This window comes from Hyposmocoma kahamanoa, unplaced genomic scaffold, assembly GCF_003589595.1.
Source record: "Hyposmocoma kahamanoa isolate Upper Pololo Valley unplaced genomic scaffold, ASM358959v1 168, whole genome shotgun sequence".
Taxonomy (NCBI): Eukaryota; Metazoa; Arthropoda; class Insecta; order Lepidoptera; family Cosmopterigidae; genus Hyposmocoma; species Hyposmocoma kahamanoa.
This window is the reverse complement of record NW_020653608.1, coordinates 2,381,390-2,396,894: the sequence shown is the minus strand read 5'-3', so window position 1 is coordinate 2,396,894 and position 15,505 is coordinate 2,381,390. Positions and strand designations below refer to the sequence as shown.

General features: G+C 36.1%; 1 protein-coding gene across 1 annotated transcript; it reads left to right on the top strand.

Annotated features, from left to right (window-relative positions):
• Nucleotides 1-8,338, top strand: LOC113225590. Its single transcript, XM_026457927.1, has 6 exons — nt 1-152; nt 339-461; nt 4,053-4,238; nt 5,737-5,887; nt 6,713-6,799; nt 8,232-8,338. Exons 2-6 carry the CDS (start codon nt 339-341, stop codon nt 8,300-8,302), a joined length of 618 nt encoding a protein of 205 aa, XP_026313712.1. The 5' UTR covers nt 1-152; the 3' UTR covers nt 8,303-8,338.
• Nucleotides 8,339-15,505: the final 7,167 nt, after the last annotated feature.

The following is a 15,505-nucleotide window of genomic DNA, read 5'->3' as shown; positions in this document are numbered from 1 at the left end:
TACATAGTTTGTGATTACAAACAGTGTGTTGTGCGGGCTGAAGTCAGACGCCTGCGTATTAAATTTGCTATATATATTTTATCAGAGTCCTTTGTTGTCCCGGAGTGTGGTTATTGCTATTGAATTTTGTTGGGTAATTGCAAAATAAAAATGTAAGTTTGTTGTGTTTTTTGCTTTGTAGCAAAGTAAAATAACCTCTAATAAGTGAAATGTATTACCTTAAAACTTTTATTTTCCCGTGAAAATATAACATGCATACTTACATGTATATTTTTATTCGCATTAAGGCCTGTAACCGTCTATATTGAATGCTATAATTACATTAATGTATTTTTCAGATGATCGATCCGGTGCCACAAATGGAAAATAATAAAAAAAATTGTCGAGTCATGGATTATACAAAGTCTTTGTCTATACCCAAATTGAAGAATGCAACTCTGTTCATAGGGTACTTGAATATTGTAAGTACTGTAGGATAATAGCGTGTGGTCAGGTCTATAGGTTATGTCTGTTTTGGGGCTACAAAGTAAAGTACCCTGGCAATATTCCTGTGGAAATCAGACCAAATGTCAAAATAAGTGGTGGAGCTGATAATTTCAATCAATATCTCATAATAAATGTAAATGAATTATCAATAAGCAAACAATTTATTGAGCTCGGTGTAAGGTAGATAAAAGCAGTGAGCAAATATACCTTTGATCGCTCATTGTTATCTACGTTTTAGAAGTTTATTAATCCTAAAAATACATTTTCACACGTCACACGTGACGTATACATTTATATTATGAATAAAAATGCTTGGATATTTTACTCAATCACGCCAAAGTGACAGCCGGAATTCGAATACAATATACATTGACTTACAATTATATGGAAGTCGGGTCCGCGCTAAAAAGTGTCCGAACTTATAGGGCGTTAAAATCGTATACAGAGCGTCATTCACGCTTTAGTCTTCGTTTGTTCGACTGACAGCGAAGCAAGCAAAATTAGACAGTACTGCGATGACATTACAATGTAAATTCAACGTTTTAGCTTTTTCATATTCCTTTACATGTCACTACGTTTAAATAGGTTGACTTGGGACATTTTTTTCGTGGTTTTTGTATTAGACCCGTCGTCCATTTATTTGTAAGTCAATGACAATATAGAAAAAAATTTATTGCAACGCCGTAACACAAAGATAGAATAAACTTTAACTGCCTCCGTGGCCGAACGATTATCAGCCGGACTTCCTCGCAGACATCTCGGATTGGATTCCCTGGCCGGGAGAAATATTTGTATGGCCTACATTCATTTCTCTCGTGAATTGTGGTTATCTATGTGTGTGTCCATGGCACCCGTGATACAGAGTTTCCCTAGTGCGGGGCTATGAGTGTGTAAAAAAAATAAAAAAGTAAAACGAAAAAAAAAAAAATTAAAAGAAAACAACGAAACAAAATCAAAACATTTCAAATTACAAATAATTTGGATGATACATAAATTTTATGGAATATCATGATGTTTTACCATGGAAGTGAAAAAAAAAGCCAATTGACTTAAGGCGAGGTATTGCAACGCGCGCCTAGTTATAGGAGGTGAGGTGGGGGCGGGGGATCGCCCCTCGCGTCCCGCAATCCGCGCACTGTAAATTAGTATCAATAAAATAAGAACAGGCGGAGACAATTTGACACCGACATGATGTCAACAAGCGCCCGACTGCGACAGACGGGGTAGCGAGCGACGAGGGTGTAGTCAAACCCCTGGGCAATTAGTAAATTTTTGGATAAATGGCTACAGTTGAAAATCAAAATTTTGCAGGTTTTCTGTGGTACTTAAAGAGAAATATCTCCTTATAAAAATTATACAAAAAGTTAGATATTTTATTCTTAAATAACTCGTTTTAGACTTTTATTTTATCCTGTTTTCAGCATTTTATATGATCGAGTAAAGTACATCCTACAGTGTAACACATTAGCACACTCTTTAGACAATACACTTAGGTGTATCGTATATTCTTGTAAGATCGTTATTTAGTAGTAAATACCTGAACCGTTTGATCTAGCAAAACAATTGTTCCCGCTTCTCCTCCGGTGACTAAGTTAAACCTCGATTACTATCAAAACCTGTCGCCAAAACTCACACATTCATAATTTTTAAACACTATGAAATCTTGATAATGATTGATCGTAGGTACTTTCTAATTTGTCTTGTCATTACGTTACGGCTACTATCCAGCGTACTGCCGATGCGAAGTCCAGAAGGTTTTTCAAACCCATCAGCCCACAACCACAACGCACCCCCTCACACAAACATGCACGCACCCACTCACTCACGCACGCACACACACACACACACACACACACACACACACACACACACACGCACACACACACACATTCTCATAGCTTAAGTTAAATATAATTAGCATTATAACTGTCTTTCCCTCTATTCATCTTGGTTTTATCTCGTCAATGTTCACTAATTTTTAAAATAATTATAAGGAACTCATCCATTTGAATCTCTGTCTCTTGAGATACAGGTTTTTACCTAGTTCAAGAGTCAGTGTCGTTACTTGCTACCTGTTCCGCTTTCATTGTAATTGTTGTATGTGTATTATTGTATCTATTTGTAATTTGTGGAAATAAATAAATTTTATTATTTATTATTATAATTTAAAAAGAAATAACAAATTCTGAACTGTTAATGTAATTAAAATTTTGCCATGTTGGCACATCTAAGAAATTTCTATACTACAGCAAGTTACATTTTAATTTTTATATTGAAATTTCAATCAATATGCTGCCATTTAGCGGTCAATAGCTGAACGACGACGAATTCGAGATTATTACTAAGTTCTCAAAAAAAGAAGCGACCATATTGTAGTGGTATAAGGTTTGCTTTCCTTTCTAATGATAAAAAATGACGATAAAGAGAAAATTGAAAATTTGTTAAAATATAGAAATAACGCATTTTCTACGATTTTCGATGTTTTGCGCGAGATAATTGACACGCCACAACGTATACAGCGAAAATGGCCGACTGAGCTCAAGTTTGCAGAACTCCGCGCATTGTTGGCACTCGTGCCACGCAAACTAAGCACTGAAACTGTATTTATTAGTCTTTACTATCGTGATAATCATTTACTTTTTGTGAAATTACTTCACCAGATGTTATAATTATAAGTAGGTACAAAGATCGAAGTTCTGTTAGCGCGAAGAAGTTTTACTTGTGTCCGATCTTTATAATAATAATCTATTAAAATAAATAAATCTTCGTATATTAATAATTTGGATGAAAATTGGTAGACAGGTAGTCTCAACGACTTGGATTACCACGTAGGGTGCATTTTTATTCTTGATAAATCTAATTTAACATGGAAACTTCAAGCGGAAGAACTTTGTAGAAAACTTGCATTCTAAGCTTTGTCTAAAAAAGTAAAACTGGAATCCGTAGTGGTAGCTTTACCATGGTTTAGTTGCATCAACATAAAGGTTTGGTGTTTTATACTGGGGAAATTATAGTGAAAGAGAAAACATATTCACATCCCAAAAAAGGTGCATAAGAGCTGTGTGGGCTAAAACCCACAGAAAACTGCAAACAAATGTTTATTTCGCTTTGCATATCAACTCTACCCTCTTTATAGATTTTGGAAACATGTATATTTGTAAAAATGAACATCCATCAATTTATAAAGTTATCGGATGTCAGAGCAAGAAACACCTTTGTTGAAAAGGAGTATAGTCGGGTGGCACCAAAAATATGTGTATAATAAACTACCGGAAAACATGAAGATATCGCTCCATATTGATAAATCTTATTATACTATTAGTGATTATCTACATGGCAACTTATTAAATTCAATCACATTTTAAATCATGTTTTTAATATTTTCAACTTACATCTGACATTAGTTGAATTTTTTGATACAAATTTATTTTGACATTTTAATATTTCTATGCCGCTTGTTGGCAAAATATGCGGAACTTTTTTTAAATTTTGTAACATCTGTTTTTTTGGTACCACATTTACAAGAAATAAATGATATTCTATTCTATTCTAATTTTACATTCCAGACAATCAGTATTTTGTTCATCATTGTATCCTCGGTGGCCCTGGCGAGTTGGAATGATTTATTCGAGAATTCACACGAATATTATAATTTCTTCTACTTCGCGAATAGCGTAGTCCCACCTAGTGTTCTAGCGATTGGAATTATTTGTATGATATTCACTGCTGCCTTGATTGCTGGTACTCATATGGTAATTATTCAACTATTACTTTGTAATTGTCCTAGTCATTGTAGTACTTTATGCAATCGTTGCATAATGAGGTTTCGTAAAGTCGAATACCGTGTTTAAGTCACGAGGCTTTGCCGAGTGGCCTAAGTAATAGGTACGAGATTTAAATATCTAATTATGTAATGATTGCATACTATATTTTTTCTACGTGTAATGAAACAGAACCAAATATTTAATGTTTATTTCGTTAACAATCCATGACAAGAAACGCATTTAAAAAAAAAATCTTAACCCATTTTTAGCGTAGGCGAAGATTCACCATACAGCCCTCATATATTTAGACGATAGCCAATAAACGCTACAAAACAAAAAACCAAAGAGATAGATAGAAGTGGTCAAGTACCGCTTAAATTATAACCAATCATTTTTTTACAGAGATTTATGGCCCGGTTGCAAGATTTTTCGGCCAATCTAACCAATCAGGAGGCAGTATAGCATTTGAGTAGCGTCGTAATTGATATTTTTATTAGCAAAAATACGACTATTTTTTTGAAACTCATTCAAGTTCTGTGTACAGTACCATATTTCTCATAATAGTTCTGTGTACGTACCTGTGTACAGACCTTCAATGAAATTCTTCAGCTCGGTGGCGAGTATCATAGACAATAGAACTTTGATTCAGAACTAAAAGGAGCGCTTTTATATTATGGTTTATGAAATTATAATTGACAGATTAAAGTACAGGAGTGGAAAAAATACTATTTTGTACTTCGATAAAGTTTTTGTTCTTGGAAATGCGCTGTCGATTCCATACAAGTCATTACTATTCGATTGAAGTAAATCGAGTAGAGACGATATTATACAAGTAGATTCGATTTGCGGGAACCACCATGAACCTCATAAGAAGAGAGATGTTAGAACATTAGAATTGAAACTACCTTATTATATTCAGTCAAATATGGTAAATGCATACAAACGTTGCAGCGTTGATAGTAGTGTGCGCGCCCGTCACGTTACGGACGTACACATTTGCATAATCTCGGGATGTATTTTTGCTGTAGCGCCATCTATGAGAAACCTATTTCTTCACTCAGGTTTGTTTTTAACACAGAAAAATTCGTGAGGTTCGCTGGTTCGTTCGTGGCTTGTTAGCATAGCGTCTGACACGGTTTGCTAGGCGACCCTGGTTCGAATCCAGCCGGACCGAAGGAACTTTTTCCTTTCCTGTGTTCGATCGTTGTATTAATAATTTTAAATAAATATTTACTTTCTCATATCAACTACTCGATTGGCGTTATGTATGGGGATTGGAAAAACAAATATTTTTCCGTTAATTTATTTTTTTATTTTCACTAATGTTATGATGCGTACCAGTTTTTTATTGCACTTTGTATATTGTCTGCCACGTTGGCCCAATATGACTTCTTCCTCCTTCTGATGTACTAGTAGATATCTTTATTTAGGCATACGCAAGTCGCTGGTCACGTTTGTCAAATTTACCATACTTTTCTTTTTTCAGGAAAAAACGCTACTGATGCATATATACTTGTCCTTCGGGGTAATTGGCCTCATGCTATCAGTTGTAACGATGAGTGTTATTGTCATCATCATGGCGTGTTTGGGTCTACTGGTTTCCATGATCTTCGCAATGCAGATTTTCTTTTTCTTTGGTAAGCAGTTGTTATGATTTTTTATTTATTTGTATTGGTAGACGCGTCACATTTGAGATGTTACATGCACCCAGTAAGGGTATAACAAATGACAAATCCTATGAACTAAAAATTAAAATTAATGCTACTATTTGAATACAAGTTCTTCAAATTTTTGATTAATTGAATATCTACTAGCATTTTTGATTTGAGTATATTACAAAATGTTGAGTTTCTTTCTATTATTTTCAGTGTGTCAGGTAATTTGTTATAGATTTTTACTGCTCTATAATGTGGGCTACTTGGATAAATTTCTATACGGGGTGTTGGTAAGACTAAGTTTGTATTTCGGCAATCACTTTTAACAAAAAAAAATCCTTACATAATTTATTGTTTCCATAAAATATGTTTATAGAAGTCGTCCATTTATTAGTAAGTCAATGATCCGTTAGCTAACAATCGTGTGAGTGAGTGAGAGTGAGAGAATGAGACAAATTAATGAACCCAAATCCGACAGAATATTTTCTTCAAATTTAAATGCAACATATACTGAGGTATACTCTCTTTCTAATAAAAAAAGAATCATCAAAATCGGTTTACAAATGCCAGAGTAATCGATTAACATACATGCAAAAAAAAAAACGTTCGAATTGAAAACCTCCTCCTTCGAGCTTTTTAGTTCATTTTAAATGAAATTGTTTATTTCAATTATATTTTTTGTCAGCGTATTCATAGATAACGTATCACTTCCATAGGTCGTTTTGATATCTATTGTCGAATTCTTTGTCATTGATTTTACCTGACAAGTGATGAAGAAATTTGTTAATTTATTATTTATCTGTTTAGGCGTGTACGCTATCCAGCTGTACGTGATTCAACAAACCATCGAGGTCTTCGAAACTCCTTCCAACGTCCAAGAAGTACATGTGAAAGGTGAATTTGTTTTACAAAAATGTAAAGTAACCATTTTTCAGCATACATTACAAACGTAGTAGGCGCAGGAAGCCCTCAGGCCATATGGAATGATGATCTGTGAAAGGCTGCTGGCAGCAAAAGGATGTGATAAGCTGCCGCCATCAGTAGGCTGAGATAGGATGATGATGAATACACATATTATTATACGTACATGGTCTGATGTAACGGGCTGGTTGTCGTAGCGTTCATATATTTTGCGATATTATACATGCGACTGTGGCGGAAAAACAGCAGTTTCCAGTTTCCACACGCTTCACAGCCACTTGAAACAATATCTTTCATTCAATTGTGCTTCTTATTTTTTTTATTTTATTATTTTCCGGTTAACAACAGTACACTAAGTATATATAACATATACTAAAGATGTTACTTGCGTAGTATGAATCTTCTTGATGTAACCATTCGAGTGAAAACCGCGCATTCTTACCGTAATTCGTGAGGTCGCGTTGTAATCGATGCTTCTTATACATATATTACAACCATAGATTTGATTACATCTATATTGACTTAGAGCCGTGTGTAACTGTACTTTTTATTATGTCACATAACGGGACAAACAGAGAAATAGTCGTGCGCCTGGTGAAAAGCGATACATCTGTGGAAGTACCATTTAGTGCTTTAAGTTACGATCTGAAGAGAACTGCCGTTGTACCTTACCCACCACTAACGTGACCATTTTGTCCTCAAAGCGGGACGCCTGTACATTTATTATATGTTTAATGATGAAAAAAATGTTTATTGATAAATTTTAAAAAACACAAAATAAAAACGTATAACTAATCTTTTGCAGGCTGGTGGGCTGGCATTATGTATTTTTCGGGTGAAGAATTTTACTTTAGTATGTCAGGTTTAGTTCCACGGCAGCCCGAAACATCACGCCATCGATTCATTCCCGGCAAAAACAATGCACGCGCAGTACGACGCACAAGATTTGCTAGCTGTTACGCTTTCGCGTCATTTTTTAAATTTTGTGTCACGTGTGTCCTGTTTTGCCAAAGCGGGACATTTTAAAGTATTTTGGGGACACGAAGCTTAAAAGCGGGACTGTCCGCCGAAAATCGGGATGTATGGTCGCGTTACCCTTCACCAATGTGCCTGTAATTTCACCAGCACCCTTTCTTTTCAAAACATAAATAGGTGTGGAGGCAGAATTTTCATCGACAACCTCTTTTACAAGGAGCGCTACTAACTACATAATTAGAGAATTTATTTGATACTTGCTTTTGCCTAGAATTTTGCTTGTTAAAAAGCGACTTGTGACTGTAAACACTACTTGCGACTAAGTATTTCCATCCATCCGTCCATAGAAACTTTCTCCGTAGTGGGTTGGCAAAACGTTGCAGCAGATTTAAATTTTCTTAATTATTATTTTTGTGTTTTTTTCTTTCAGATGTAAAAGACATATCTCTGCCGTCCTACAACAGATATGAATACGCTCCACATCTTACCGTCGCCACATAAAACAGTAAACTGTTCAAGCCCTGTTTAACATCTTTCTACACTTTTTACGTCGAATTATTTTACTCTTTATTTTACTATCGGATACATTTCGGAGAGTGTGCGCAGGGACTTTATAATTTAATTGAACCCACACCGTCCCGTCTTAGGTCTACTACAAACTCCGAAACATTGCTTTCCACACGTACAGTCAAGAGCACACCAAACTTGACACTTTGTACTTTGGACCGTTCTTATCGTAAGCGACATAAGTGTTGAATGTAAGTCTTAAGTGTAAAGCTGGACGTGCTCTTGACCCTGTGCACATGAAGCGCTTTGCCTCATCCTTCCTGATACGTACGGCAAAGGAAGTTAATACACTGCCGGACATTTTTGTTTCCCGAAAGCTACATTTTAGGGCTATTCAAGGCTAGAGTATATAGGCATTTACTACACGAACGCGTAACATGGTCTCCACATCGTTGCTTAACATCTCGCACACGAAATCAAATACTGTAATAACTCAAAATTGTAGATTTGAGAGGACATGATGTGAAAATTAAAAAATAATACTGAATGAAACCAATATATTCTCGTTGCTAAATGGATTATTAATAATGTATACTTAAATAAAAATAATCACATTATTCGCAATAAGATCCATTTAGTATTTTTTTAAATTTTCGAATTGTGTGTTCCCAAGAAGGTTGAGGGTGACCAGAATAGCTACAAGATGGAGAAGTGCAAGTTCAGTCATTTCATCGGACACACCATCGATGAATGTAAGAAATTGGAAAATAAAAATAAGTCTCAGCCCTCAACGTACCAAACATCCATGCACCGAAACCTGCAACTCAGGTTCCTTCCCAACGCAACCAAAACTTAGTTGCTATAGATAAGATGCGCCAGGTGTCGTCAGATGCTATTGTATGAAGTGCTCAGCAAAAAAATAGACCTCAAAAGTTCGTGGAACAACATCTGTTTGCCAAGTTTCATTGGGATCGATTACCGGAAAGGCGCGAAACCGGATTCGTTCCCTAATTTGCCAACCTTAGAGGTGGAATATTTTCTTCAAATTTAAATAGGACCACTACTGAGGTGCCCTCTTTCCAACAAAAAAGAATCATCAAAAATGGTTAATAAGAAGTACGAATAAGGAGTTATCGTGTAATGTACATAAAAAAACATACAGACGAATTGAGAACCTCCTCTTTTTTAAGTCGGTTAAAAAGAAGACAGTGCACAGAATTATCATTAATTTCGCCCGTGTTACATAGCGCTTATTACAAGCAGGAAACACAATAGAGAGAGGAGAAGATAAGAGCCTGACCACAGCGGCACATACACACTAATATATCTCTACATGTATATATATAAACAATAAATTATTGTAACAATAATAATATATAACGTATTATATCTATTTTACCTAGTTTATTTTTATTAAAAATTATATATTTGTTTTACGTGTTTTATTATTATACATGTATTTTGAGTATAACTTATTAGTTGTTGACATTCTGACAACCGTCCAAGTGTAGTCACTATTCCAACCGTGGATGATATCTCAAAAATATAATCAAATTATGAAAACAGCCTTGAAACCAAGGAACATATTATTAATAAACGAATTTACCTGTACGTGAACTTCTATCATAATTATACGAAGGCTTCATAATAAGAGATTAGCATCCTCAAGAGCAAGAGGTATATCCTAACGCAGACAATCATTAGCCCTGCGGAGCGTATAAATTTTGCCAATGGTCTATATTATTTTGGTGAAAACATAAGGTGCTGTGCTGAGATCGAATGGTAATATTTTAATTTCACAAATCTTTTGACTTCACTGAAAAGGTAAATATTTCCAGAATATATCATGAATTTTTACTAAAAATATACATCTTGAAGATCGATCTTAGCTATAAAAACAGTAGCTAGAAATTAATTTCAAGGCTGTACCGAAATCCTTTAATTTAAAATGTTGTGTTTTTAAATTTATTTAATATTTTTAGTTTCGAATGAATCTCATTCTACCATTCGGTTTCCACGCTTAAAATATATGCTAGTTACTAACTAGCTAGTTGACGCTTTGGGCACATGAGTAAAGAACTTTGAGATCGCGCCAATGAATATTAAATGTTTATTGACTTTATCTATTTATTAAATATTTATAAGTGAGGTCTATCCCAATTAGAATAATTCCTAGGTGCTGGCACGTCTGGATTAGTGGCCGACAAAAGTGAATTTATAACCTTGTATGTACGATAACAATACACGGTATCGAATAATAAGTGACCATTAATTAACAAAATTAGTAAGCTCGCCGGTTATTTTACCAGAGAAGTTATCGACTACTGCGAGTGAACTGCTGAGTCTGCGACGACCTCGGCGCGCTGATCCCTCGTCGATGCAGGCAGCGTCGTCATGATCTCCTTTGTCTCCTTCGCCGCCATCGCTTGTTTGCGTGGCGGGTTGATCCGCCAGGTCTTTGATGTACCCGATGGAAATTTCTTAGCAAGGCTAAGTTTAATAGTAGGGTTTACTTTTACTTCTGAACCTGACTTGTGAACAGCCTTAACAGCCTTTAGGGCGTCCGGTAATGTATGAACGAATAGAATAGCAACTTTAGCATTTTGAACGGATTCCTTCATCTCTTTTTTGATGGAAGAAATAATGAAATTACGCCTAGTTAACGTATCACTGTGTTAGCACTCACCATGCAACGGCATGCACCTTGCACCCTGTGTCCATGAGTAGAAGCAATAAATTTGTGTCCTCTTTTGAAGATAAGCCACGAGGGAGTTTCAATGGCCTTATGTCTCTTTTGTTTTTTTTTTGTTCTGTGAGGACAGCTTTAAGTTCTGGGTTCAAAATTGGGACGCCGAAGACCTTACAGTTGTTCGGTATAAAATACAGATCAATTAATACCTTGTGTCGTCCTCGTACAATTTGATGACGCTTTCTTCGCCGTCAGCAAACAGCTCCATATCGGGTACGTTGGCCGCCCCGGCGGCACCGTGTCGGCGCGGCACTCGGCAGCAGGTGAAAAAACTTGCGTGCTCGCTTGTCGTTGTAAGGGTCGTGGCCTCAGTTGTTAGTCAGGCGGCCCCATCACAGTCTAAGCTCGAATTAACGACGTCCAAACATCATAGGTAGCGAGCGAGTTAAGAAACACTCCCTCAAAACGTCCGGAAAACTCGTTTGTGCCGTAATTTTCAAGACCTCATCGAGTCTCGATATTTTTTTGAATGCACGTAGACTGAAAGTCATATGAACGCCAATAGCATAGCATGTATGTACGTTTACGCACAATATCGATTGTATATTAGACATTGTTGTCGCCGCGCTGACGCGTGATTAGTCGGGGGCAATAATAGACACGTGATCGAGAGTTAATATCATTGGTTGGCTGAAGTATGATTGGACGACAGAAAAATATACACGTGAGTGGGAATATGATGACAATGAAAAATCCCACACTTTTATCTGATAGAGTCGTTACGGAGATTAGATTTGACTTAGGTATAATTAATTTATTAATTCATTATGTTATTCTCTTTGTATGATTTACTGGTAAAATTGTATAATTAATTGTTTGTTATATCAGTACCTATCGTTTCTACTAATGTTATATTTTACTGCCTCCGTGGCCGAACGGTTAAAATGCCGGACTGCCACGCAGAGGTCCCAGGTTCGATTCCCGGGCCGGGAGAAATGTTTGTATGGCCTACATTTATTTCTCTCGTGAGTTTGGATGTAATTTGTGGTTGTCTATGTGCGTGTCCATGGCACCCGCGACACAGGGTTTCCCTAGTGCGGGGCTATGTTGAGTGTGTGCGTTATTATTTATTCATTCGACTTACAATTATATGGACGTCGGGTCCGCGCTAAAAAGTGTCCGCACTTGTAAGGCGCTAAAATCGTATACAGAGCGTCATACTCCGCTTTAGTCTAAATTTGTTCTACTGACAGCGCGATACTGCGATGACATTACAATTTAAATTTCGAATAGGTTGACTTGGGACATTTTTTTCGTGGTTTTTGTATTAGACCCGTCGTCCATTTATTTGTAAGTCAATGTATTTATTTATTTTTTATGATAGCATGTGACGGGACGAACAAATCGTACGCCTGGTGGTAAGCGTCACGCCTGTCCATAACAGTTGCAGTGCCGCTGAAAGGGCACTGCCATTGCGCCTGTCACCCTGATACATAAGTTGAAAAGTCTCATGGAACTGTGGAAACGTTCCGTGGAAACTTCTGTTTCTAATTAGCAATATTTAAATTAGAATTCAAATTAATTGAAACGCATGTACTTTCAATGTAAATTAATAGGACTCAGTACCATTATCATAAAACGATTTGTCAAACAATACCTAAGAGTAACATAAAAAAATCTAAATTACTTTGTAAACATGCAAACGATAAAAAAAATCAATAACAATACACGCGTAAGGCACTTATAAATTATAACAACAAAAATATTTTGTTATTGAATACTATGATTTTCATACATTTTTTGTGACAATACGCCACTAGCTTGTTATTATTATTCATACAAAGATAGAACTAAAGAAAGAAAATGTGAACGGTGACGGCGAAAAAGCCATTTAAGGCGAGGTATTTCAACGCAAGCTCAGATTTGAGGAGGTGAGGTGTGGGGGGCCCCCGCACACGCCGTCCAGCAATTCAATATGATTAAAAAAAAAGGAAGAGACAGTTTGACAAAGATGCAACGTTCACAAAATCCCGATGGTGACTAACGAGGTAACGGGTGGCCTGTGTCGTTAAACCGCTCGCTGGGCAATTTGTAAGCTTTGGAATAAATGTGAATTTAATAACTATAGGGCTTAAGTTGAAAACTAAAATTTTGCAAGTTCTCTGTTGTAAGAGTGGAAGAGAAGAAGCGGGTGAAACTGTTTTGCTAGAACAAATGTTTTAGGTATTTACTACTAAATAACGGTCTTACCGAAAATATACGATACACCTGAGATATAGTCTAAAATATAATGTGCTAATTAGTTACACCGAAATACCGAAAACTGGCTAAATTAAAAATATAAATACGAATTATTTAAGAATAAATTATCTAACTTTGCACATATATTATAATTATATGATGGTTTTTTTCTTATTATTATAATATTAAGTGACATGACGATGCGAAAACGGCGGATTGAGCTCAATTAGGCGTAACTAGGTCTGCTGTTGGCACGCGTGTGACGCTAACTAACCACTTGTACTCTAATAATCGTCCCGTCACTTAGTGTTATAATAATAAAGATCAAGGTTGCTATAGTGTTGTAATGTCATCGGTTTTATATAACATGCCAAATTTCAAGTCGATCGGATCGTTTATTTATTTATTTATATATTATATTACATATTGCTTACAGATTAATATCCAAACACAATAGTAATTATAATATTCATCTTATGACACATCCTTTCACTGGGAAAAGAACTGATAATCTTTAAACAGCTGAATCGACGCATTAAATATAGTTAAGAACCATCTCAATTAAATTAGCCTTTAAAAAAAAACGCTTTAAAACAGTTGACTAAAAGTCTGAAATATTCAACAACAACAACACATAATAAGTCACACATTAAAGGAAATCTACTTCCCCGGTTAGCTTGTTCTTTAAAAACATTTTCATGTCACGATTCAATCTTTTTCTGTTGGTTTAGATGTAATTTCCGAGCGAAATGAAAGAGAGTGTTTTAGACTAGATTTTACTTGAGTGTGACTTGCGAATAATAACTGTGATGATGAATAACGTTACGTTTTCGTACTGCTAACTAATTAAAGTTTTCATTACAATTACATATCCTAAATGTCGATAACAATTGAAATACCGCACCCTTGCAGGAGGAGGCAGGTCATTTGATATTTAAGATGAGATAATATATTTTTTTATAATACGAAGTGACAGGACGAGCAAGTCGTGCGCCTGTTAGTAAGCGATACGCCTAATCGTAAAGATCTGCCACTGTGCCCGCCACGTTGAGCCATAAGTTGACAAGTCCCATGTGCCTGTAATTTCACCGCACCCTAACCCTTTAAAACAGAAAGCGACAGAAATAGGTAAGGTGGGAGTACTACCCTGTATGAACTCTTAATTGGAGGAATCCCGAGCAGTGGACAATTACATTATTGTATTTGCTTTTATTACGCTGTTTCACAGCATACATTTGAGTCACATACCTATTTAAAATAGGCTCTTTTAAAAAGATAATTGTAAAATACATATAGCAAGGGTAATTAATGGCGGATGGAAGAAAAAGTATAGATGTGATTACGATTACGTCCCGGCTAAAAATGTACACGAAAAAATCTCCACATGCTAAGTCCAGGGAACCCTTCTGAAATGTCAATTTCTGAACTTGACCAATTTTGTTTGACGTCGTCAAAGTACGTCTCAATTACAAGTTTTAATACCAGTAAAGCAACTTAAATTATAAAGCAAGGACTTCTGTCTAACGCAGAATTTGACACTCAAGACTCAATTTCAACTAGGTACATACCTCTTACGATAAATCCAAATCCAAAATCCAGAAAGATAGATGTGCTCGTGACTGACTATATTCAATAAATATTAAAAATAAATATGTTTTATTCGTCAATTACACATAAGCTTAACTCTGGGGCTGATGGTCCTTTTAGGCTTGACAGGGCCTGTCTTAGGAGACACCGCCTGTGGCCCTAGGGCCTCAGGTTTTCAACCGCAAAAGGACCAAAACTGTAGCACTGAGCAAGGTTGGCGTATTTGAGCCATCTGATCTGCGATTCTCGGCCGCTCTAATGACAGATCCTGCGCCACTCGCGCTTGCAAGGGCATGGGAGGGGGCTTCAGTGTCCATACTGGTTGCGTCCCACACTAGCTGTCTCCCTAGCTTCCACGGACTTAATAAATAAATAATGAAATTAAAAGAGTCGGTACAGTAAGAGCACGTTACACTAGACATTTAACATTTAAATTGAAGAATATTGCCTTATGTACAGAACAACTCGGAACAATCCAATGTCCAAAATGTCAAGGTTATACTCCTCGTAAAGTTTTGAAACATAAAATACCTTGCTCTTGTTACTAATTTTGATATGTTCACACTGTAATTACCTACTTTCGCTTGTTGCTGCTAATGCTTATTTTGAATATTGCTTTCAATTAGATACTTGCTAACAAGTCACTGTTAAACAGTTAACTGCGATTTGACGACAGTAAA

Coding starts and splice junctions, on each gene's coding strand:
- LOC113225590 (XM_026457927.1), top strand. CDS start 339: ATGATCGATCCGGTGCCACAAATGGAAAATAATAAAAAAAATTGTCGA. Junction 5,888..6,712: donor GCAGATTTTCTTTTTCTTTG/GTAAGCAGTTGT, acceptor TTATCTGTTTAG/GCGTGTACGCTATCCAGCTG. Junction 6,800..8,231: donor CCAAGAAGTACATGTGAAAG/GTGAATTTGTTT, acceptor TTTTTCTTTCAG/ATGTAAAAGACATATCTCTG.